General features: G+C 61.5%; 1 protein-coding gene across 2 annotated transcripts; it reads right to left on the bottom strand.

The window, feature by feature from the left end:
* Window positions 1-86: 86 nt before the first annotated feature.
* NOTCH4 (notch receptor 4) lies at window positions 87-19,967 on the bottom strand. Of its 2 annotated transcripts, none has more exons than XM_080666331.1 (30): window positions 19,900-19,967; window positions 19,131-19,212; window positions 18,717-19,009; window positions 16,999-17,346; window positions 16,800-16,922; window positions 16,462-16,698; window positions 16,224-16,379; window positions 15,724-15,918; window positions 14,322-14,435; window positions 12,861-12,974; window positions 12,664-12,786; window positions 11,870-12,029; window positions 11,231-11,376; window positions 10,833-10,985; window positions 10,530-10,647; window positions 10,277-10,364; window positions 9,827-9,977; window positions 8,578-8,762; window positions 6,744-6,996; window positions 6,399-6,511; window positions 5,092-5,612; window positions 4,218-4,601; window positions 3,970-4,145; window positions 3,249-3,468; window positions 2,989-3,070; window positions 2,777-2,915; window positions 1,997-2,280; window positions 1,601-1,748; window positions 1,013-1,110; window positions 87-839 (listed from the first exon to the last, which is right to left on the bottom strand). In XM_080666331.1, exons 1-30 carry the CDS (start codon window positions 19,958-19,960, stop codon window positions 159-161), a joined length of 5,946 nt encoding a protein of 1,981 aa, XP_080522457.1. In that variant the 5' UTR covers window positions 19,961-19,967; the 3' UTR covers window positions 87-158. The 2 variants fall into 2 exon arrangements, with proteins under 2 accessions (XP_080522457.1, XP_080522456.1); XM_080666330.1 differs by having other exon boundaries at window positions 2,998-3,070.
* Window positions 19,968-22,521: the final 2,554 nt, after the last annotated feature.

Raw genomic sequence — 22,521 nt, 5'->3', positions numbered from 1 at the left:
GACGATGACGGTTGTGAGTAGGCATACACTCATTTTGGGAGGGACGCTATATTTCCGATCCCCTACTTTTGGAGCTCGAGAACTTTAAAACCTGAAGGACTCCCAGGCGGGCACTTAATGGGTGCTCACTTTTGGAATCCCACCCTGCCATTAGCCTTCTACTTTTGAGCTTCGCTTACTGCATTTGAGGGTATTACTTGGGGGACTGGGGAACCCCAGGCAACGCGAGGAGATCCGCGCTCGGGGGACGGAGTAAGGCAAGGAGGCGGGCTCCGAGTGTTGGGGGCGGGGCCGCAGGCTCCCAGGGACACCCAATCACACGGCCCGCCAGCGGAGGTCGCGACCCCGGATCTTCCTGGCATTGCGGCGGGGCCGGGCCTCGGCCCACGCGTGCCTGCGGGAAACATCGGGTCGCGGCGGGGCGGGCCTCCTCCAGCTCCTTTCGCTAGGCTTCGGTACTGAGAGTGGACTCCGCCCCCGTGCGCGGCCAAGTCCACGGACAAAGTGCGGGTTTGCAGGCCTGCTCCGCGCACACGCGGGGCGGCTCCCACCGACAGCGTCCGGTTGCGCCGCATGGCCCCGCCCCGCCGTCCGCGTCCCGAGGCGGCCCGCGCACGCGCGAAGGCGCCCGCAGGGCCTGCCTGGGCTTTGTGACGCGCGTGCGCAGGCCCTGCCTTCTCCAGCAGCGCCAGCAGATCCCAGTGGTGGCGCTGACGGGCGACGTCGGCGGGCGCCAGTCCCGCCTGGTCCCGCAGCGCTCGCGCCGCCCCCAGCCCCAGCAGCAGCTGGGCCACCTCCGCCGCTCCTTCGCGGGCGGCCAGGAACAGCGGTGTCTGCTCCTGCGAGGGAGGAAGCCAGAAGCGAGGTCAGGGAAGGCCACACCCCGGGACTGGCCCTTCGTGACTCCACCTACTGGGCCGTCGGTCCCTCCCCCTTCTGGCTTTGGGAGTTCCCGCTCTTCCCACCTCTCCGCACCCCTTTTTTGTGTGGGGAGCCCTCTGCCCGGCCTAACCCTGCCGTCCTGGGCGTCTTTATCGGCTCCGGCCTGGAGAAGGGAGCAGGCGGCCCGCGCGTTGTTCACAGCGGCGGCCCAGTGCAGAGCGGTTTTCCCTGGTTAACGACGTGGGATGTTGTCACCCTGAGGCCGGGGGCCAGGCGCAGGGGTTCCCGTTTCCCAGGGATCCTGGCCTTGGGGGAAGGGCTATTCAGGCCTGTTGAGTCTGGGTCCCTCAAAGACGGAAGCGTTGCCCGGGTGACGGCGGCGGGCCGGAAGCACTGCCCGGGTGACGTCACCGGCGCGCGGAAGGGACAATGGGGCATTGTTCTGGGGTCGGTGGGACCCGGAGGCGCCTACACCTTCCCACCGACACCCCTCCCCATCCTAGTTTACAGTGGGCTGGGGCATGCGCGTTGTTGAGGATGGGGGAGGACGTGTGCTCCATCCTGCCAACGCCCGCGGACTTATACCCTGGAGAGGCTGCCAGGGAACCCCCAGCCTCCAGTTGTTCCTCTGCCACCTCCTCCCCACTGTTATTCATTTTTATCTCACATCCCAACTGCTCAACTTTTCTATAGCACATCAACACCCCCAAATCCATACCCCATTTATCTCTGGCCCCCACATCTGCTTGGGCTGCAATCAGTTCTTCAACCAGGTCCTCCACTGCCAGCTTGGCGGCCAGCATCAGGGCCGTGGTCCCATCCACTGTCCTGGCATCCACTGCGGTCTGTCTGTTGCGGAGTAGGAGCTGGGGGGCCAGAGAGGGCCAGCCACCCTTGGTATGTCCTGGGCTGCTGGCTCAGGCCCTCACACCCACCTCCCAATCCATATTCAGCCATCTATTGCTTTTCCCTTTCAGGTCCCCAAGCCCACATCACCTTACTCTTTGCCAAACACTAGATGTTAGGTCGCCAAAGGAGGACTAGAGGATACTTTGGCCCAGCTTTACTTCCACATTTACTCCCTGTTCTCTTAGGGACCCCACTGTGCACTGACCTGGCAGACTTCCCGGGCATCAGCAGCCACAGCGGTGTGAAGAGGGGTGCGCCCCGCTCTGTCTGGCTGGTTGGGGTTGGCTCCAGACTCAAGGAGGCGGCGTGCAGCAGTTGGTTGGGAGAATCGGGCAGCCAGGTGCAGGGGGGTCTCCCCAGTGCCCACGGTGTGAGCCTGGGGACAGGCCCCTCCATCTAACAGAGGTTCCCAGGGCTCAGAGTTTTCCAGAAAAGTCCTGTACTCGACTGCCCCACAGCAGACTGCTGACATCAGGGGTGTTACCCCCTCTGCGGGTGGGAGAAAAGGAATGGGAAACAAGTCGATTTAAAGGACATGGGACGACGGGGCATGGAGGCTCAGGGAGAATCACAGACCTGAGGTGTCAGGAAGCCCAGCTCTGGCTCTTGATTTTGTGTGGCTTTGAGTCAAGTGACCTCTACTTTTCTCCAGGCCTCAGTTTCCTCCTGTTCAAGGAGCCAGCCAGCCAGCAGGCCTAATTCTCTAACCTTCTCGGGCAGTGGTTCGCAAACTTGAGTCTGGATTACACTCACCTGGAGGGCTTTTTCAAACAGGTCCCCAATAGCTTGAATATCTGAATCAGGAGCTCTAGAGCCCAAGAATTTGTATCTCTACCCATTTCCCAGAGGGCACTGATTCTCCTGTCCCGGGGCCACACTCTGTTGTAAGGCACTAATTCTAACATTTGCTTCTTCAGGGCTGATACCAAAGGATTTTCTGATTCTAAGGGTCAAAGGGACTTCTGGTCCGGGTTGGCTCAAGTACCAGGCCCATGGGTGTCCACATCAGGGATGTCCATCTCAGCTTCCTGGGGAGGAGTCAGCAGGGCTGCCTGGGGGAGTTCTCGACAGTCACTACTCAGAGACCAGAGCTGGCACTTGGAGGGTGAGGCCATGTCTTCAGCCTTGGGATCAGAAAAACAATTGGAAGGAAGGTTGGCTTGTCCCTTCCCCCTTCCATCGCCTCAGTGCTTTCACCTGGCCTACCTCCTCTCCTTCCTCGGGGCCTGAGCACATCGCCAGTCCGTCCTCATCAGCTTGGGCCTCTGGTCTCAGGGTCCTGGAAGAGGGTGGGTGGGTAGAGGACCTTCAGGGTCCACAAGGTTTGCAGCAGTCTTCCACCCCTTCCCCTTCCTCTGTCTTCAGCTTCTGCAGGGGCATCTCTTGTTGCTTCTGATCATAAATATCTTCACAGGCAAGAGTCCCCTCCCTGAGCCCCAGCTCCTCCACATTCTCACTTGAGGCCGATGCTGTCCTCGCCCAATGGGGGCCGGCGTCGGCGGGGAGCTGGCTGAGTCCGAGGCCTTCGAGTGAACCCAGGGGGCAGCCAGAGGGCCCCATGCTCTCGGCGCCTCCGCCGGATGAGCTGAAGGATGAGAAGAGCCCCAAGAGCCAGGAGAAGCACCCCGGCCACTGGCGAGCACAGCACAGGCCAGGGAAGCTGGTTGGCGGGGGGCTCTGGTGGGAGAGACAAAGGAGGCCATTCCAGGTGAGGCTGTAAGACCTGTGGGCCTCAGTTTCCTCATCTGTAAAATGGGAATAACAATAGCACCCGCCTCCATGGGGTTGTTGGGAGGATAAAAGGAGTTAGTACTGTAAAGCGCTTAGAGCACAGCCGGGCACAGTGTGTGCGACGTGAGTTCTTACTCTCTCGTGAGCTCTGCACCGTTTGACACAGGAGTGACGATGCACTCGGCCTAGCAGAGAGGATGGGCCGAGACCCGAGGCTTGTGGGAAGCCTAGAGGGAGGCTAGGACAAAGTCCTTAGGAAGATAAGGAAGGAGATTGTAGAGCGAAGGGGCCCTGGGAAGATCCCAGTTAGAGAAAGAGGGTAACAAGGGTAAGTCCCCACAAAGAGCATTTGGGTCCCAGGGCTCCTGTTTCATTTGACCTCCGTGCTGGTTGTGCCGTGAAAGCTGGCCTGGGAGCAAGGTCAGGGGAAATGATGGGGTCACCTACCGGTGCCTGCACGAGGGTGGGCAGCCAGCAGGGGTCCCGGCAGTAGGGGCTCCAGGGCCTCCACTGCAGCCATGGCAGCAAGGAAGCGGAGCAGGAACCCAGGGTCCCAGGGACAGCGGGATGCAGGGTGGTCAGGGCCACAGTGGGACAAGTCCACACCCATCACCACCACAAACCTGCGGGCGAGGCACCTCAGGGACCCTGTGTTGGTCCCTGGCTCCCTGCCCTCGCCCCTCGCCCAGCCTTACCCTGTGCTGAGGGTGTCTGTCTCCTTGCCCACAGGCTGTGTTTGAGGGGCTGCTGTTTCTTGATGAGAGGGGTCTGGGATTCCTCCCAGCTCCTTTTCGGCCTGGGCCCCAGGATAGGGGTACACCATGTCCCTGCCATCACTGTCCTTCCTCACCCAGAGACCCACCCTCAGAGCCAGGGACAGTGCCCGGGCCAGGGCAAGCAGCTGCTGGTCCAGGGCTGGGGGGCTAAGCACCACCAGCAGGGCCAGGGAGGGCCCCCACTCCGAGTTCCCATCTCCGGGCCTGCAGTCGCCTCCATCCCAGCCACACTCCGGAGTGCCGCAGCCTTTCTCACAGTGCCCATTGTGGAAGTGATCGTGGCAGAACTGGTCATAGGCTGGACTGGGGGGCGAGGAGAGGGGGCTCAGGACCCCAAAGAAACAGGACTCCCTCCTTCCCAGAGAGGATTACTGATCTCCCACAGCCTCCAGGGCACTCGCTAATGGGGCAGCTCCAGAGAAATGGGCTTAGGCAGGTCCTGGGTGGTAGGTAGCTCAGACACCCAATGTTGACTGACACCTTGTTTCCTAGGACAGTCCCTTCTTGCCCCCCAAGCTCCCCTCTCCCTGAAGGAGAGCCCGAGACGCTTTCCCTTGGGTGCCGGTTGTAGGCGAGAGTCTCCAGGCAGCAGCTTGGAGAGAGGCTGGGGCAGAGATGGTGCTCCAGTGGCTTTCGCTGCCCTGCTAACCTGATGCTGCCCTGTCCCTGGGTGGAGCCTAGGCCTTCCACCCTCACTTGGCAATGCTGACAGTGATGAGGGTGGCAACACCCTGGAGCTTGAGACTGGGTGACACTGTAACTCAAGCATCTATGGCCCTTCGCCCCAACTCACGTGCAGGCTGGAGGAGTCTCACAGTCATAGCCATCAAACAGGCATTCTGCAGAGTCACACTGCGGGTGGCACTGCCCGTCGCGGAAGAGAAGCCAGCAGCGGGAGTGGGAAGGGCAGCCCTTCCAGGGGTCCAGGACCCCCAGCGAGCAGTCCCCTCCATCCCAGTTTCCTCCCGGGCCACTGCAGCCAGCATCACAGGCCCCATCTCCACCTCTGCCCTCACACCCCTTTGCTCTGGGGCTCTGACACCTGGGCCCTGGGGAGCTGGGAGGGCAGGAGCATCGAAAGCTTGGGCCCCCCAGCTTGGAGGTCTCTGAGCAGTTGCCGTTGTGGAGGCAAGGAGAAGGAGGGCCACAGCCTTGAACGGCTGGGGTCAGGCAGTCAGGGCCCCCGTAGCCATTGAGGCAGGTACAGTGGGGTGGGAAGCCAGACTTGGGGGAGGGCAGACACAGCCCACCGTGGTGGCAGTGATGGGGGCCACAGGAGGGGGCTCTCTGGCTGCAGGTGGGGCCTTCAAAACCCTGCAGAGAGGAGAAGAGAGATTGGTAAGGGACCTTGTGTAATTCTTCCCACTTCCTCTCAAGACACTCCTGGATAAGATAACTCAGAGGGTCCTAGAGTGTCCATCTGGAAGGGGCATCAGAGAACAAGTTGATCATTTTATAGATGTTGCAACCATGTCCCATGTTTTTTTCACACAATGACAGTACAGGGTGGTGACAGCAGATGAACCACAGCTCTGCAGCCAGCTGCATGGACTGTAGCATCGCAGTGCAAGTCCAGGCAGACTAAAGAGTTAATAGAGTGGTGTTAACTGAACTACTGTCCTAATCCTTGGAAGTAGGATTATATACGCTCTCTTCCTCTGGAAGGGGGGCAGGACAGAGGAGGACATAAGTACCTGCAAGTTATTAATGTTGTCATTCTTGGATTTGGTTCATGGGTGTTATAGTGTAAGAATAAAATATATAGAAGGCCATGCACAAACCAATGAATGGTGTTAGTCTATCATGAACCAATTTTATGCATCGGGCCCATAGCGTGTGCGCACACGCACACAGTTAAAAGAACTGAGCACTTATCCAAAGTCACCCAGCTTGATTTTGGGGTCCTTATGCATTCGTGCTACCACCTGATCCTGCCTCCACCACCCCCTTTTTCTGCTGAGAGCCACTTCTGTGAGCAGGGGAGGGCTTTCTCCAGTCAGTCCCACTGCAGAGCTCCCAGGCTTCCCTCTAGCCCCAGCTCAGGCTTCGCCTTGTGTCGGTGCTGGGGGCAATGGAGAAGGCAGCTTGGCAGTCACTCACCGGGGCGCAGCGGCAGGTGAAACCTGGGGGTGGTCCTGCTGTGGCCTCACAAGACCCTCCATGGGAGCAGGGTTGGCTCTGGCAGGGGTCTATCTCCTCTTCACACCGCTGGCCTGCGGCGGGGGTGGGACTAGATGTCACACTGCTTTGGTCACTGCCTCCTTTTTGCTCATTCCTGGGAGTCGGCCCAGTTAGCTGCACAGGTACAGGGACCCTGGCCATATTCTCTGGGGACAAGATGACTAGCTGCCTTGTGGGAGGGGATTATCTGGGTTTCCATGGCCAGCTCAGCTGTGCCAAAGATGCCTGTGCGCCCCCCACCCCCGCTCCCCGCCCACGCCTCACCTGTGTGCCCCGGCAGACACTGGCAGTAGAAGGCGTTGGCTAGAGGGTGGCAGGCTGCAGTGCCTCTCGGGTGGCAGGGCTGGTCCAGACACTCGTCCACATCCCCCTCGCAGCGCAGCCCCACAAAGCCTGGGGGGCAGGTGCAGTGGAAGCCTCCAGGTGTGGGGGTGCAGGTCCCCTGGTTGTGACAAGGCTGGGATTGACAAGCGTCGGGTTCCTCTGAGCAGTTCTGTCCTTCGTAGCCCGGGGCGCACTGCAGGCAAAGTGGGTCAGACGGAACCAGGAAGCGAGCCCACCCCAGCGCTGCAGAGCTCACAGCTCAGGATAGTCTGCCAGCCGCCTTCCGGCTCCAGTCACACCAGCCCTCCCGGCACGTGTAGCTCGCCCCATCTCAACACACAACACACATTATTCCATAAGGCACGGCGCACACCCGCTCCAGCCCCAAACCACCTCTGGGACAGCGGTCGCCAACCTTCCGGACCTCGCGGCCCTCGGCCCACCAGTTGGCGACCGCTGCTCCAGGACACACTGCCACTAAAGAGAGCTCCGTTTTGGGTAGAACCTCTCCAACCACAAGCCCCAGGCTGTGCCAGGCTTTAACCTGCAAGCGCTGACTGAATGCCCTCTGCGCCAGCCACCACTTTAGGAGCAGGAATGCAAAGAAAACCAGACGGGTCCCTGCTTCCACGAGGCTCGCAGGCGGCCGGGAGTGTGGCAGCTGGCATGGCTTGCGTGACTTACACGCGGAACCTCCTAAACTCCTAAGCCCTTTATGTAGCTATTGGGCTCTCACTTCACAGAAATGGGGGCCGAGTCCTGGAAAGACTGACTTGTACAAGTCACACAGCTAGGCAGCAGCTGGGCAGTGCCAGGCTATGGCTCCATAACCGGCACCCGTACCCCTGCCTGAGTGTTTCATATTCTGCTGGAGAGAGGATCGTTGCGAGGCCTTTGCCATGTGCTGAGTTCTTGCAAGAGGAAGGCGAGCATGCAAGAATGGAACCAGGAAGGCTTCGGGAAGACGGAGAAAAGGGGCTCACAACGAAGTGGCTAGAGGGCTGAGGAAGCAGGCGAGGGGCTGTTTGGAAACTTCTGGAAGGAGTTTCACGAAAGAGAAAGTAAAGCTGAGCAGCAGGTGCGCGCGGGTTACTGGTCAGTGCGCTGCTTTGGTGTGTGTGTGAAATGCTCACAATACGACGCTATGGAGGGTGGTTAGGGGGTGCATGGTGCCTTCGCCCCGAAGTCCCGGTTCTGAATACAGGGACAAGGCTGCTCAGGCTTGAATCTCAGCTTGGCCTCTAGCTCCGTGACCCGACCACCAAGGAGAGCCCCGGACCCAGTCTGGGGGGTCGTTCAGGACATGTTTCTGAGGAAGGCACCTCCTGGGCACCATCCAGTGGGGGAGGCTGGGGAGGGCACCAGAGAGCCGGGATGGGGTGTGCAGCGAAGCCAGATGCAGTTTTGTGTTGCTGGAGCAGAGGCGGGGGCGGGCGGGGAGGGAGACATGAAGTCTGAGAGCCAGGGCGGGTCTCGCAAGGCCGTGGTGAAGGAGGCAGCCACTGGAGGGTTCTGATCAGGGGGGTGACAGGTCAGCACAACAGAGGAAGGGCTGGGCAGGGACGATGGGAGGCTGACGCAGGTGTCCACGTGGAATGCAGCAAAGGCCTGGACTGAGCCAGTATTCGAAGGCGAAGGGACAAGGACAACACTGAGAAATATTTAGGGATAAAATGGCCGGATGTGGTGGCTGGCTGGATGTGTGGGCCAGGGAAATGGATGGATCACTGCCCCACCATGACGACTGTTTCCCATGGCCCTGACCCCCGCTCACCTGGCAGAGATACCCCGTGGGCTGGACCACGCAGGTGGCCCCGTGCTGGCAGGGTCTGGACTGGCATGGGTTCACCCTGTCCTGGCACATATTGCCCTGGAATCCAGGGGGACAGTGACAGAAATAGGAGGGGCCACTGTCAACGCAGAGACCTCCATTCTGGCACAGGGAAGAGACTTCTGTGCCTGCAGAGAGACAAACAGGATCAATAAAGTGAAGTGGGGTGGAAGGGCGCCCCGGCCTCAGACACTGAGCCGAGAGGCCCGTGGGGCCACCAACATTCCTGGGGGAGGTGGAGGCCTGAGGACCAGTCCTGCCTGACACAGAAGGGATTAAAGCATCGAGTTCCCCTGCTGGCTGTGCTGCCATAACGGAGGGCCGCCCTCTTCTCGGGCTGTAGAGTGTAATTCTGCACCTTCCAATGTGCTTACTGCCACTAACCACCCCCGGTCCCATACCTCTCTTTCCTGAGGTCTTCTCATATCAAACTCATCTGCACAAAGGGCTATTATTATTTTTTTAAAGATATTTTTATTGATTGCAGAGAGGGAGAGAGAGCTAGAAACATCAATGATGACAGAGAATCATTGATCAGCTGCCTCCTGCATGCCTCCTACTGGGGATTGAGCCCGCAACCCGGGCATGTGCCCTTGATAAGAATTAAACCCGGGACCCTTCAGTCCACTGAGCCAAACCGGCCAGGGCAAGGGCTATTCTTTCACAAGGGGGTTGGTGTGGCATCACATGTGTGGGAAGCGAAATATGTTGAGTGTAGTTGGGTTAAGTGTGTCCACTCTAGAGATGATGATAGTGACAGAGTCGAGTTGCTCCACACTGGTTAGGTCCCTGTGGGTCATGTTAAACTGGAGTCTTATTGACTGGGCTGGCTGGTGTTTCTTGAGCTCGCTGAGTGTGTGCTGGGAGCTGGGCCGTGTGAAAATGCCCTGGGCGCTGAGTGTGTGCTGGGAGCTGGGCCGTGTGAGGATGCCCTGGGCGCTGTGTGTGTGTGAGGATGCCCTGGGCGCTGAGCATGGTGCTGGGAGCTGGGCCGTGTGAGGATGCCCTGGGCGCTGTGTGTGTGTGAGGATGCCCTGGGCGCTGAGCGTGGAATCAGTCACTGTGGTTGGCCTGTGTTGCTTCGACTCTGGGCTGAGTGTTTTGTTGGTCAAGTGTGTGATGGCCTCAGGGATGGGACAGAGGAGGGCACCTTTCTCCCCTCATCAGCTCCCCGTTGGCCCCTGGTTGGCACCTTGGCTCAGGGCAGCCTTCTGGCAGGACAGCGGGACTTCGCAGAGATGCCCGGTCCATCCCTGGAGGCACGGGCACTGGAAGGAGGGCCCGGCCTGGAGGCAGCGGGAGTTGCGGGGGCAGGGCTTCTGGGCGCATAAGTCCATCAGCGTCTGAGGGTTTGGAGGGAGCATGAGGCAGGACAGAGCACCAAGTCCCCAGCCCAGAGATGGTGCTCTGCCGACTTCAGCTCCTCAACATCCCCTCAGAGCCCCCCGGGTTCCTTTGCTGCCTACATCCCAGGAGTCCCCGGGCAGGCACCCTGGCAGCCCCTCTCCATGCAGACCTCGGTGCCTAGACTTCCAAACCTCTCCATGTGGGTACTCTGCTGCCACCTTTCCGTACCCCAGACCCTCTCACTAGCACTCCCCAGCCCCTGCCTCCTCAGCACACCTGGCTCAGAGCCCCTCACCTGGCAGCTGCTTCCTGTGTAGCCAGCAGGGCAGAGGCAGTGGGCGCCCTGGGGCCCATCTTGGCAGGTGGCCTTGTTTCTGCAGGGGCTGGACAAGAGACAGGGCATGGTAGGAGGCAGGTCCGGGACATGGGGAGGGCGGTCCCGGGGAGATGGGAACCGAGGGAGGGCCTCCCTCCGAGAGAAGGATGCGGGATGAGAGGCAGCTGGACCCCAGAGGAGGTGAAGGAGAAGGGCCTTTGCCTCTGCTCACCTGTCTGCGCAGCTGGGATGGACCCTTCCCTCACACCGTGGGCCCTGGAAGCCAGTGGCACAGAGGCAGGAGGGGGTGCCGGGCCTGTTCACACAGGTACCCCCGTTGAGGCACGGGGCTGGAGAGAGGAGGCTGTGAGCCAGGGGTTGGGTTTCTTGCCTATCACTGGGCCTGTGACCTCAGTCACACCACAGACAGGCCACCCCCCGACCCCATCAGAGCACTAGCTCATGGTCCAGGTTTTTGCTATGGCACAAGCACCCTGGCCGCCTGCGCCCAGCCCCAGGACACAGTGGCACTCACCGGAGGCACAGAGGTCGCTGCTGCTCTCGCAGTGGGGCCCGGTGTGGCTTGGAGGACAGGTGCAGAGGTGGCCCCCGGGGCGGGGGCTGCAGGAACCACCATTGAGGCAGGGTCCCGAGTGACAAGCTGTCACCTCCTCAGTGCAGGCGGGCCCTGAGGAAGGGAGCCCTCATCTCTCCTGTCCTCCCCTGCCCTTCTCTCTACCCTCCTCAGCCCACCCCCTCTCTTCCCTCCCAGCAGCTTTGCTTCTCGCCACCTCCAGCACCTGGCCCCTGCAGCCCATGCCGCGCTCCTGGATGGGGACAGAGCCTGAGGCCCCTTGTCACACGTCTCCACTGGCCTTGCCCTTCATCAGAGGGTGGCAGCCCAGGGTGTATATGGTTTAGGGAGCATCTCACCTGTGTAGCCTGTGGGGCACGTGCAGTTGTAGCCAGAGGGCTGGGGGTGGCAGGTGCCCCCGTGGGCACAGGGCGTGGAGACGCAGCCGCCCAGCTCTGCCTCACACTCTGGTCCTGTCCAACCCACGTCACACACGCACAAGGACCTGTCATGGAGGGAGGAGTTTTCTCCCGCCCCTCCCATTGGTCAGTCCCGTAACCTTCTGTGTTTGGCCAGAGACTCCGGCCCTTGCTTCAGGTCTTTGCCCTCAGCAGCGCCCCTGCCCACGGCCTCCTCTGCCCACGGCCTCCTCTGCCCACGCCCCGGAGCAGCGCCCCTGCCCATGGCCTCCTCTGCCCACGCCCTGGAGCAGCGCCACGCAGAGCAGGTGCTCAGTAAACGCTTGTCTGAGGGACCGGCCCTGGGATTCAGCGCTCTTCTCTCGGCTCTCACCCCTAGGCCTTCGCTCCCCGTTGTTTGTGATCTCTCCCTCCTGGACCACACTCACCGCCCAGCCCTGTCCCCCTGAGGCGGGGACCTCAGAACTCCGCCATCTCCTTGTGGTCCCCATGGCCCCCCCCCCCCCCCCCCACAGACCTGCCCGCTGTCTTCTCCTGGCCTAAGAGGGCGGGGCGAGCGGAGGGCCTGCAGGACATTACCTCTGGCAGCGCCCGTGCTGGCAGGTGCAGTTGTCCTCTGTGGGGGCACAGCCAGAGCTGCCGCCCGGGCAGAGGCAGTGGGCCTCGTCCTCCTGGTGCTGGCACCTTTGCTCGGGCTGGCACAGGTTGGGGGCACACAGGGGAACCTCACAGAGATGGCCTGGGGTGGGGAGATGGGAGAAAGAGACAGGGTCCCTCCATGTCCTCGATGGGGCCAAAGGCCACTTGTATGACATGCTCGCTGCCCGCGAGTCCTCAGGGGCCCCTGGTGCTAGGGCCCGCGCGCTTCCCGCCTTCTCCCCATCCCCCTGCGCTCCTGAGGGGGTGTCCTTTCCTCCCGTCCGCGTGCATGGCCGCCTGTCTGACAAACACCTGCTCCTTCTGGAAGGCCCGCCCAGGCCTGCGCAGCTCTGCGGGGCTGGCGCCCGTATCCAGGGTCTTGCGCACGCGGCTCTCAGAGCCCCTCCTGGCGCCAGCGAGAGGCTGTGACCTTTCCGCCCTAGAGGTAAGGCCCTCGGGAGGCAACTCTCACAGCGGTGTCTGTCCCTGGCAGCACTTAAGTGCCTGCTACCTAAGCGAACGAATGGCTTCCCCTGCTCCGGCCCCAATCCCGCATTCAAGCCGAGGCCGCGGGTCAACAGCACCGCCCGGCCCGTGCGTGCGGCCGGCAAGCTTCGCGCTGAACGAGGGCTCCCGCCTTCTGCTCTCCATCGCACACCAAACACGCCCTGTGACCTCGGCCCACCCGAAAGGACTCAGTACCCGCCGGCCCTTGCCAGTGGCTCCCCGCTGACCTGTGAAGCCGGAGGGGCAGAGGCACAAGAAGGCTCCTGGGAGGTCAAGGCAGCTGGCGCCCGGGGGGCACGGGCCGCTCAGACACTCGTCCACCTCCGCCTGGCAGCGCGGGCCTGCGAAGCCTAGGGCACAGGCACGCTCAGGGGCTGCGGGGTCCGCCCGGCCCCCTCTCCCTCGGGGTCTGAGCCCCGTTTACCTGGGAGACATTCACAATGGAAGGACCCAGGCTGGTCCTGGCACTGCCCGCCGTTGGCACAGGGAGAGCTGCCACACTCGTTGATGTCCTCCTCGCATTGGGAGCCTGTGAACCCTGCCGGGGGAGGGGGAGGGGGGCAGATGGCGGGGCATCTCTGTTCCTTACATGCATTAGGGAGTCGTTACAAGTGTTTGGCTGAGCTGTGCAGGCACGACTTTATGGGTTCGAAGAAGAAATGAAGTTACGCGGACAGCGAGCCTCTCCTTACACTACAGAAATGACCGCGCTGCAGATGAAGGGCGTGGTGCGGGGTCCGACTAAAAACGCATCGCTATGTAATGAAAGCTCCAATTGGAGGGCTTCTTAGTGACTTGAGCTTCAGGACATTACAGAGCATATGTGGTCACTTTTTCTTCATACAAATAAGGCATCACTGCATATATGTACTAATGCTGAAAATACATTTTATCAAAAGCATAAATCCCAGTCCTGGCCCTCCCCCTGGCCAGGAAAGGTGAACCTGGAGGGCTTCCCGGAGGAGACACCTGGGGCAGGTGCAGCTGGTGGGGGTAAGCAGTGTGCCCCCTGCAGAGGATTAATAATGGAACTGACCTCGGGCTGCCACTGAAAGGAGGGACAGGAGAATGCCTGAGACTAGAGCTAGGTGTGTGTTCGGTAAGCCAGCCACCATCACAGCAGAGGACCGAGGGTCCCGTGCCACCAGGAGTCCTGCGCGGCTGTCTCGGGGGTCGGCAGTGGCCCTGACCGTGCAGGGTGCACCAGGGGCTCGGGGGTCTGGAAAGGAGGGCTGTGGGGTGATTTGGCAGGACAGAGATGAGGGTGGGCGGGTAAGCAAGGGAAGGAGGATTTGGGGGATGCGACAGAAGAGAGCTTGGGGAGCAAAGCAGAGGCCTGGAGCCTGAACAGTGGAGGCTCAGAGGCCTGAGGCGAAAACAGAGTGCAAGCGGCACTCACCTGGGGCAGGTGCAGGGGGCGAGGGCGGGGTGGGCAGGCAGGTGCAGGGGGCAAGGGCGGGGTGGGCGGGCAGGTGCAGGGGGGTGAGAGGGGGTGGGAGGGCAGGTGCAGGGGGGTGAGGGGGGTGGGCAGGCAGGTGCAGGGGGGTGAGAGGGGGTGGGAGGGCAGGTGCAGGGGGGTGAGGGGGGTGGGCAGGCAGGTGCAGGGGGGTGAGAGGGGGTGGGAGGGCAGGTGCAGGGGGGTGAGGGGGGTGGGCAGGCAGGTGCAGGGGGGTGAGAGGGGGTGGGAGGGCAGGTGCAGGGGGGTGAGAGGGGGTGGGAGGGCAGGTGCAGGGGGGTGAGGAGGGTGGGCAGGCAGGTGCAGGGGGGTGAGAGGGGGTGGGAGGGCAGGTGCAGGGGGGTGAGGGGGGTGGGCTGGCAGGTGCAGGGGGGTGAGAGGGGGTGGGCAGGCAGGTGCAGGGGGCGAGGGCGGGTGGGGCGCACTCACCGGGCGGACAGGTGCAGTGGAAGCCGTTGAGCCGGTCCTGGCAGTCAGCCTGGTGCAGGCAGGGAGCAGAGGCGCACTCATCTGTCTCCAGCTCACAGAGCCGCCCTTCTAAGCCTGAGGACGGGAGCTGCGGTGAGGGCTGCGGCGCTGCTAGGCCTGCTGCCCAGGAGGCCCGGGTTCTAGAACCAGCCTGCCCCCGCCTCAGGCTGCCCTCCCAGGGTGCTGTGTGCATGCAGGCTGCAGGGATGAACTGGAGGCCCTGCTGCTGCTGCGAGTGGCCCTGCTCTCGGGAGAAAGCCCAGGACAGGTACCTGCCGGCTGTGAGAGGGCTGCGAGGACATGCCTTTTGGGGCCTTTCCTCTGTGCCCAGAAGGCGGGCTGAGGAGCCCGGAGGCCCCGAAGGACAAGTGAGACAGGGGCATCTGCTGGGAGGAGCTGTTTTTGTTCTTCCCGGGCTGTCTCTGTGCCAGGGAGACCGGTGCCCCAGCGGGGCCTCTAGGGCACTGGGGAGGCTCGTCGGTCCAGATGTGTCCTGTTCCTCGGGCAGGCCCTGGCCCCCGTCTCACCCTGCACCAAGGCTGGGCCAGCCTCGGACCATGCTGCCCCCCGCCCCCCTGCCTGGGAGCCTGCTTCTGCAGCTCCTCATGCCCACAGCCTGTCCCTTGGATCCCGGATGTTTTCTCAGCACGTTCCCAGGAAGCCGCTCAGCTTTAGGGGGGCAGGTAGTGCAGTGGCTGACACGATCGAAGCCTGGGTCTGAATCCTGGTTCTGCCACTTACAAGCTGGGTGACCTTGGGCAGGTCACTTAGCCTCTCTGAGCTTCAGTTTCTGCATTTATAAAGCGGGCACAGTAACGGCGCTGACCTCGTGGGGTTATTGTAAAGCTTAGATGGGCATGTAACCTGCTCAGGTAGCACCTGACACAGGGTAAGCTATTCTCTTTCAGTTTCTTTCCACTCCCGGCACCAGTTCATGATCTCCTGGGAGGCTAGCGGAGCTGCGTGCAGCCTGGCAGTATTCCCTTCCTGTTGCACCAAATTCAGGCAACAGGCCCTTCAAGGGCTTTACTGCCAAGCTCTACAGAGGAGCGTCTCTGTGTCAGGAGGAGCATTCTGGGTTGGCATGATGTTTAGGAACTGCTGTTCTGCTCCTCTGATGAGCCTGAGTACGGGGACCAGGCGGCATACTCCACGAGGACTGGGAAACGCATGCCCCTCCCCAGAGTCGAGCAGTGCACAGCCTTTGCCATCTGTGGCCCTGAGTGTTCATCTGGGGTGGGGGCAGGAGAAGGTTCTTGGGTAGCTGACTTAGCTGGCCTGAGGCTCTCCATGCTCTCGAGGCAAGAGGGCCTGCGTGTGGGATTAGCTCTGTCATCCACCCCAAGCCCCAGCCTGCGGGTACCTGGTGGGCAGAGGCAGTGGAAGCTGGCGAGCAGGTCCAGGCAGGTGCTGCCTGGGTGGCAGGGCTGGGACAGGCACTCATTGTGATCGGCCTCGCAGCGGGAGCCCGTGTAGCCAGGCAGACAGAGGCAGTCGAAGGAGCCGGGGGTGTTGAGGCAGGAGCCGCCGTGTTCACAGGGCCCCAGGCCTTGCTGGGCTGGGAGGAGGGAAGAGCCGGGTCCACAGGGGCCCAGGGTGGACAGCCGGGCAGCCAGCCGCTTGGGGGCCGGGGCCGTGTGTGGCAGAGGAGACCGCGTCAGGAAAGGGCAGTGCTTTTAGGAGAGAAGGACTATGTGGGGCGGGCGGCTGGGCAAGGGGAGAAGACCACGTGGGCAAGAGATGCCAACCCTAGACAGGTGCAGGGAAAAGAGCTGTTTATGCTTTTAATTTGGAAAGCGAATGGCCTATCTCCAGTGCAGAGGCTGTCCGGGGCCCAGAGAGGATCCGATGGGGGTGCCTCACCCATCTGGCACTCGTCCAGGTCCTGGTGGCAGGTGGGGCCCGCGTAGCCGGGCTGGCACAGGCAGAGCGTGGCGCCTGTCAGGGGGTTGGTGCTACACTGGGCTTCCCCGTGGCAGGGCTGGCTCAGGCACCTGTCCTCCAGGTGACACAGGAGGCCTGCGGGCGGGGAAGGCTCTCAGCGGCCCCTGGGGGTTTCTCTGGCAGCCCCCCTCCCAGCCCCGGGCCCCTCCGCCCACACCAGTGCGGCCAGGGGGGCAGAGGCAGGAGAAGGCTCCCACGCGGTCGATGCAGGTGGCTCCGGGGGCGCAGGTGGCCACGGCGCAGTCGTCCAGGTTCTCCTCGCAGCTCGCGCCGCCCCAGCCGCTGACACACACGCAGTGGAAGCTGCCAGCCGCGTTCCGGCAGGTGCCGCCGTGGCTACAGCGAGGGGCACGCTTCGGCTCACACTCATCCACGTCTTCCGAGCAGTCCCGGCCTGCAGGAGGGGGCGGGCCAGGGCTGGGGCGGGGCCTGTGGGGGAGGCAGGGGCTGGCCACCAGGGCCGTTGGGGGCGGGAGCTGGGCTTCAAGGACTCACCTGTCCAGGCCTCTGGGCAGAGGCAGGTGTAGGTGCCCAGCCCATCCTGGCAAGTGCCGCCATTCTGACACGGGTGCCCGGCACAGTCATCTGGATTCACCTCGCAGCGTGGGCCTGTGAGACCTGACAGGGCCCTGGGTCAGCGGAGGGGGGACACCTCCTGCCCCGGGGGGCGCAGGATGGCCCTGCGAGCACTCACCTGGGGGGCAGAGGCAGAGGTGGGAGGTGGAGTCCTCCCCGGGAACCAGCTGGCAGGTGCCCCCGTTGGGACAGCCCATTGGGGGACAGGGTCCTGCCCAGAGCGCGCAGCGGGGGCCTGTCCGCCCAGCGGGGCAGACACACTGGAAGGACCCCAGGGTGTTATGGCAGGCGATGCCCTCGGGGCAGGGTCCCGGGTCTCGAAAACACTCGTTGACGTCACGTTCGCAGGCGTGGCCCTCGAAGCCCGGTGGGCAGCGGCACTGGATCTGGGGGTAGGTGGTCAGGCACACCCCTCCGTTCATGCAGGGGTTGGCTGAGCAGAAGTCCCGAAGCTGGCACTGCTCACCTGTGGCCGAGGGCAGAGGGCAGAGGGCAAGGACCATCAGCTCCCAGGGCCTGGGAACAGCTCCCCATTTCTTCCCCCCGCCCGCCCTGCCAACTCGCCCCGCCCCATCGCCCTGCCTCAGTTGGCTTGTTTCTTGGAGGGTTTATCTGGAGCGAGGATATTTCTAAGCTAAAAGTAGGACTCGGGGTTGTTGGCGTGTTGCAGGTCGCCCCTGCCTGGGGAGATGGGACTCGGGCCCCCTCGGGGTGACCTGGTGGGAGGTGGAAAGCGGCCCTGCCTGCCTGCCCCCAGGAGACTTAGCACCTCTGGCCCCTCTTGTCTGGCCACCTGATCTTTGCGTGGGTGAAATCTTTGCAGCGACAAGAGACTCCCTGCACAGCCTCCACGCCACCAGCAAGGGCACTCGTGGCCGCGTGCTGTGTGCCAGGGCGGGCTAAGCGAGCGCCTCCTGAGCAGTGTGGGCCTCTCCACACGCCACATGTCCGCTGCGGGCACAGTCTTGTCAGTGGCAGAGCCGGCCTTGGACCCGGGAAAGGGGCTGCCCAGAACCCCGACTCCACACACAGGCCTGGCAAGTTGCCAGCGACGATCCTTGTCACGCGTGCTGGTCCCTGACGCCCAGTCTCAGAATTACCTGAGCAGCTTAAACATCTCCATGCCCTGGGCCACCCAGACCCACTAAATCTCTCTGGGATGGGGCACTGGTATTTTTAAGACACTCCAGGTAATTGCTGTGCCAGGCCGAGGCTGAGAAGCCGCAGCACCCCGAGCTGCCCCGGGCCTCCACATTCCAGGGCCTTTCTCAGCCTCCTGGCCTTGGCGGCCTAGTCCAGCCCTTCCAGCCCGACCGGGTCCTGCGGGTCCTTCCTCTCTGCGGCCGCAAGCTCTGTCCTCCCACCCCACCATTTCCTCAGGGTGGCACCCCCTTCTCACCCCCATCCTGCTGTCTTGCCCCAGGGTTGCACCCTCCTTCTGGGAGGACACCCATTCCTCTTCCTGGTCAGACCCTTTCCACCCCTTCTCACCCAGCACACCTCCCCCACTGAAGTCTGCCTAGTGAACCCCTGGCACCCAGCAGGCAGAGGCCACTCAGGTGCTCAGACACAGAGCCCGCTGCTGGGCCGACTGACCCTGTGGCTATGGTGGGTGCAGGGCCTGGGAGAGGACTCCGGCTGTACGTTGAGGAGACTGGCAGTAGCTACTTACCGACTGCTTTGGAAATATGTCAAATTGGGGCAATCAGCACAGCTGTGTGGTGAGTGCCAATCGCGGGTGAACGTGTCACCAAGGACCGGCTTGTTGATTCTCAGGGCCACTGTCTCCGGCCCAGCCCAGCCCATGCTCGCCTGCCCGCTCCCACCGCAGCTCACCTGTCCACCCAGGCAAGCAGGAGCACCGTGGGAGTCCTGAGGCCTGGATGTGGCAGTGGCCCATTTTGGAACAGAAGGAAGAACAGGGGTCCTTGAGCTGGGCCTGGCACCTCTCACCAGTGAAGCCCGAGGGACAGGTGCAGAGGAAGCTGGGGGTTAAGGAAGAGGGGGCGCTTGGGGAGCCCAGGGGGACAGGAAGCAGGGCTTGGCAGCTGCCCCCATTCTGGCAGAGCTGGGTATTCTGGCAGGGATCGGGAAACTGGCACGTCTCACCCAGGAAGCCAGGAGCACACCTGGTGTTGGGGGGGGGGGGGGAGGGACTCACATCACTGGCTGAGGTTGGCCTTCTGTCCCCCTCCCCCTCCCCTTCTCTCCCTCCCCCTTTCCAGTCTCCCTCCCCCACAGGCACCTCACCGACAGGTGCTTTGGCCCTGAGACAGGCTCAGGCAGGTGCCACCGTTGGCACAGGATTCTGAGAGATTCCCGCAGGGCAGCCCTAGGATGGAGACGAGGATGAGCCAGTAGCTCCGGGGACCTGTTAGCCTCCTACCCCTGTTCCTCGACCCCATGTGGTGCCCGCCCCACCCCCCAGATCCCAGGCCTCTCACTTATTAATCCCCACCCCCCTTCCTGTTTTTTTCTCTGGCTTCCCAAGTGCAGCCTCGGTCCCTGGTCCTTCGGAAGCAAGACAACAGGGATCAGGAGGGGGGTTGAGGGGACTCCTGGGAGGTGAATGGCTGAGACAGAGAAGGGATTTCCTCCCGGAAGGGCCCAGCATTGAGCCATGGAGGCGGGGGAGTGTGCCTGAACCGGAAAGGGACTTGGTGGACCCTCAACCTTTCCACATCTCCATCTTGTCACATCTCTTTCCCTACCAGGTGGTCAGTCTGTTCCTCTTCCCCCCAAATAAGCCCGCTGTCCCCAAGCTCCAGGTCACTGCGCTCTCCCTGGGGGTGGGCACCCTGTCATCCAACCCCAACAGACCCCTGGCACCAGGCCCACAGCCTTGGTCTGCGCAGAGCCGGCAGCAGAGCCAGCAGCAGAGCCGCCCCCTTCCAGGGCGAGGCTCTCCTCCATCCAGTGTCGCCTCAAAGCACGAGGCTCAGCCCCTGCCCCAACCCGCCAAAGGCCTCCTCTGGACGGTGGCCCCCTCTTCCACCCGGCACTGCACCGTGGTCCTCACCTCCGGTCTTCACAGCCCAGGAGCCCAGCAGCCAGAGCAGTAGCAGCGAAGGGGGCTGCATTCCAGAGCCCACGGCAGCCCTCCCGGGCCAGAGCCACCTCCTGCGCCACAGCCCCTTCCTCGGCCACAGCCCCTTCCTCCGCCACAGCCCCTTCCTCCGCCACAGCCCCTTCCTCCGCTGTCTTGGCCGCTGCGGGCCTCACAGCTGAGTAGTTTCCTGAGTCGCACAATGTCCTGGACACCCAAGTGATGGGGGGAGGGAGGAGGGACATTGAGGGGATGAGGGAGGGGCCTTCCATCCCTGACAACCCCTGCCACCCCCCCCCCCGCCCCCCGCCCCAGGACAGAGTGGCTGGAGGGCAGGTGATGGGAGGGGAGAACGGGCTGGTGGGGCCTGGGGACATCCCAGCCCTTCTGCTGAGGCGGCCTCTCCCTCCCCGAGGTGGGGACTGCAAGGTGGCACCTGTGCGGGGAGGCAGGGTGTGAGGGGAGCGCTCCTGCTCCTCTGCCAGGGGAGGTGCTTGCTTCTCGGGGCTACAGATGCTTCTCAGAGAACCTGCAACTTGGCCTAACGAGACGACTGCCCGGGCCTCACTTCGGCCCTTGCTAGGGCTTCTCCCCTTTTGGGGAAGGAGGGGGATGTCGGCTGCTCTTGGGGGAACCTTGGCCTTCCTTGGAGGGGAAAGTATAAAACCGCCATCAATTTTGCAGTCTGGATTATTCACAGCAAACCCTGCATTTGGGTCTTTCCCCTCCCCCCATGTCTCCCTCCCTCTACTGCAGAGTCCCTGGGAGGCAAGGAATGCTAGTCATTGACTTTATTTAATTTATTTTTATTTTTAAAAATATATTTTATTGATTTTTTACAGAGAGGAAGGGAGAGGGATAGAGAGTTAGAAACATAGATGGAGAGAAACATCCATCAGCTGCCTCCTGTACACCCTCCACTGGGGATGTGACCACAACCAAGGTACATGCCCTTGACCGGAATCAAACCCGGGACCTTTCAGTCTGTAGGCCAATGCTCTATCCACTGAGCCAAACCAGTTAGGGCAACTTTATTTATTTTTAAAATATGTTGTATTGATTTTTTTTAGAAAGAGAGGAAGAGAGATGGGGGGGGGGGGGAGAGAGAGAGAGAGAGAGAGAGAGAGAGAGAGAGAGAGAGAGAGAGAAACAACAATGTGAGAGAGAACATCTGTTCCTTGCTTTCCTGCATGCCCCCTGACCAGGAATTGAGGAATCAAACAGTGACCTATTTGGTGCATGGGGCAAAGCTCAACCAAGTGAGCCACACCAGTCAGGACCAGGCATTGACTTTAAAATCGGACTAAATAACATCACAAAAGAGAATTCGCTGCCCTGACTCACCTTACCTTCTTCTTCTTCTTCTTTTTTTTTTTAAATATATTTTATTGATTTTTTACAGAGAGTAAGGGAGAGGAATAGAGTTAGAAACATCAATGAGAGAGAAACATCGATCAGCTGCCTCCTGCACACTCCCCACTGGGGATGTGCCCGCAACCAAGGTACATGCCCTTGACCGGAATCGAACCTGGGACCCTTCAGTCCACAGGCTGACGCTCTAGCCACTGAGCCAAACTGGTCAGGGCTCACCTTACCTTCTTGAGTAAGCCCTGCTGTTGGGTCACCATCTCCGGCCTCCTCTGCTGGCACAGAGCTGAGAGTCAGGTGACTGGCACAGGTGTGGCAGCAAGCACCCTCTGCAGCCTGGGGCACCCTGAGCAATTTCCTCTGCCGAGGAATGCACCACTTAAAAAAGCTTTTTATTTTTATTTTAAATATATTTTTGTTGATTTCAGAGAGGAAGGGAGAGGAAGAGAGAGATAGAAACATCAATGATGAGAGAGAATCATTGATTGGCTGCCTCCCACTCGCCTCCCACTGGGGATCGAGCCTGCAATGTGGGCATGTGCCCCTGACCAGAATCAAACCTGGGACCCTTCTGGCCACACTGAGCCAGACCAGCAAGGGAAGCTTTTTATTTTGAAACTAGTGGCCCGGTGTATGGATTCATGCACATTGAAAGGAAATTAATTAGAAGGTGGCTGGTGGGGCCGGACTGGGTGAGACAGGTCAGACACACCCTGGAGCCAACCTCCCCGGGTCCCTCCCCAGGCAGCAGCACCTGGGGTGGCGCCGGGGCTTGAAGGACGTCTGCGGAGTGAGTGGGATGCCTCCTGCAGGTGGGGTCCCTCGGTCTGGCCTGTGGGGATCAGGCCGAAACTGGCAGTCTGACATCCCCAAGGGGTTCCGAAGTGCGAGAGGGCACTCTGCAAAGTTGCTGTTGCTCGGCAGCTCCTGCATTGAGCGTCTGCCCCCTGGTGGTCATTGTGTGTCATAGCTACTGGTCAGTGGCTTTTATATATATAGATTGCCAGTGCAGGTCATATGTACTGGCTGGTCAGTTGGACAGTCAGATGGTTGGTCACTTAGCCTTTTATATATATAGATAACTTAAAACTCACAGAAAAGGAGCAATGAGCCCTAACTAGTTTGGCTCAGTGGATAGAGTGTCAGCCTGCAGACTTGAAGGGTCCCAGGTTCGATTCCGGTCAAGGGCATGTACCTTGGTTGCGGGCACATCCCCAGTGGGGTGTG

Source organism: Plecotus auritus (assembly GCF_963455305.1).
Source record: "Plecotus auritus genome assembly, chromosome: 4".
NCBI classification, from domain to species: Eukaryota; Metazoa; Chordata; class Mammalia; order Chiroptera; family Vespertilionidae; genus Plecotus; species Plecotus auritus.
The sequence above is the reverse complement of the archived record's forward strand: the minus strand, read 5'-3'. Positions and strand labels throughout refer to the sequence as shown.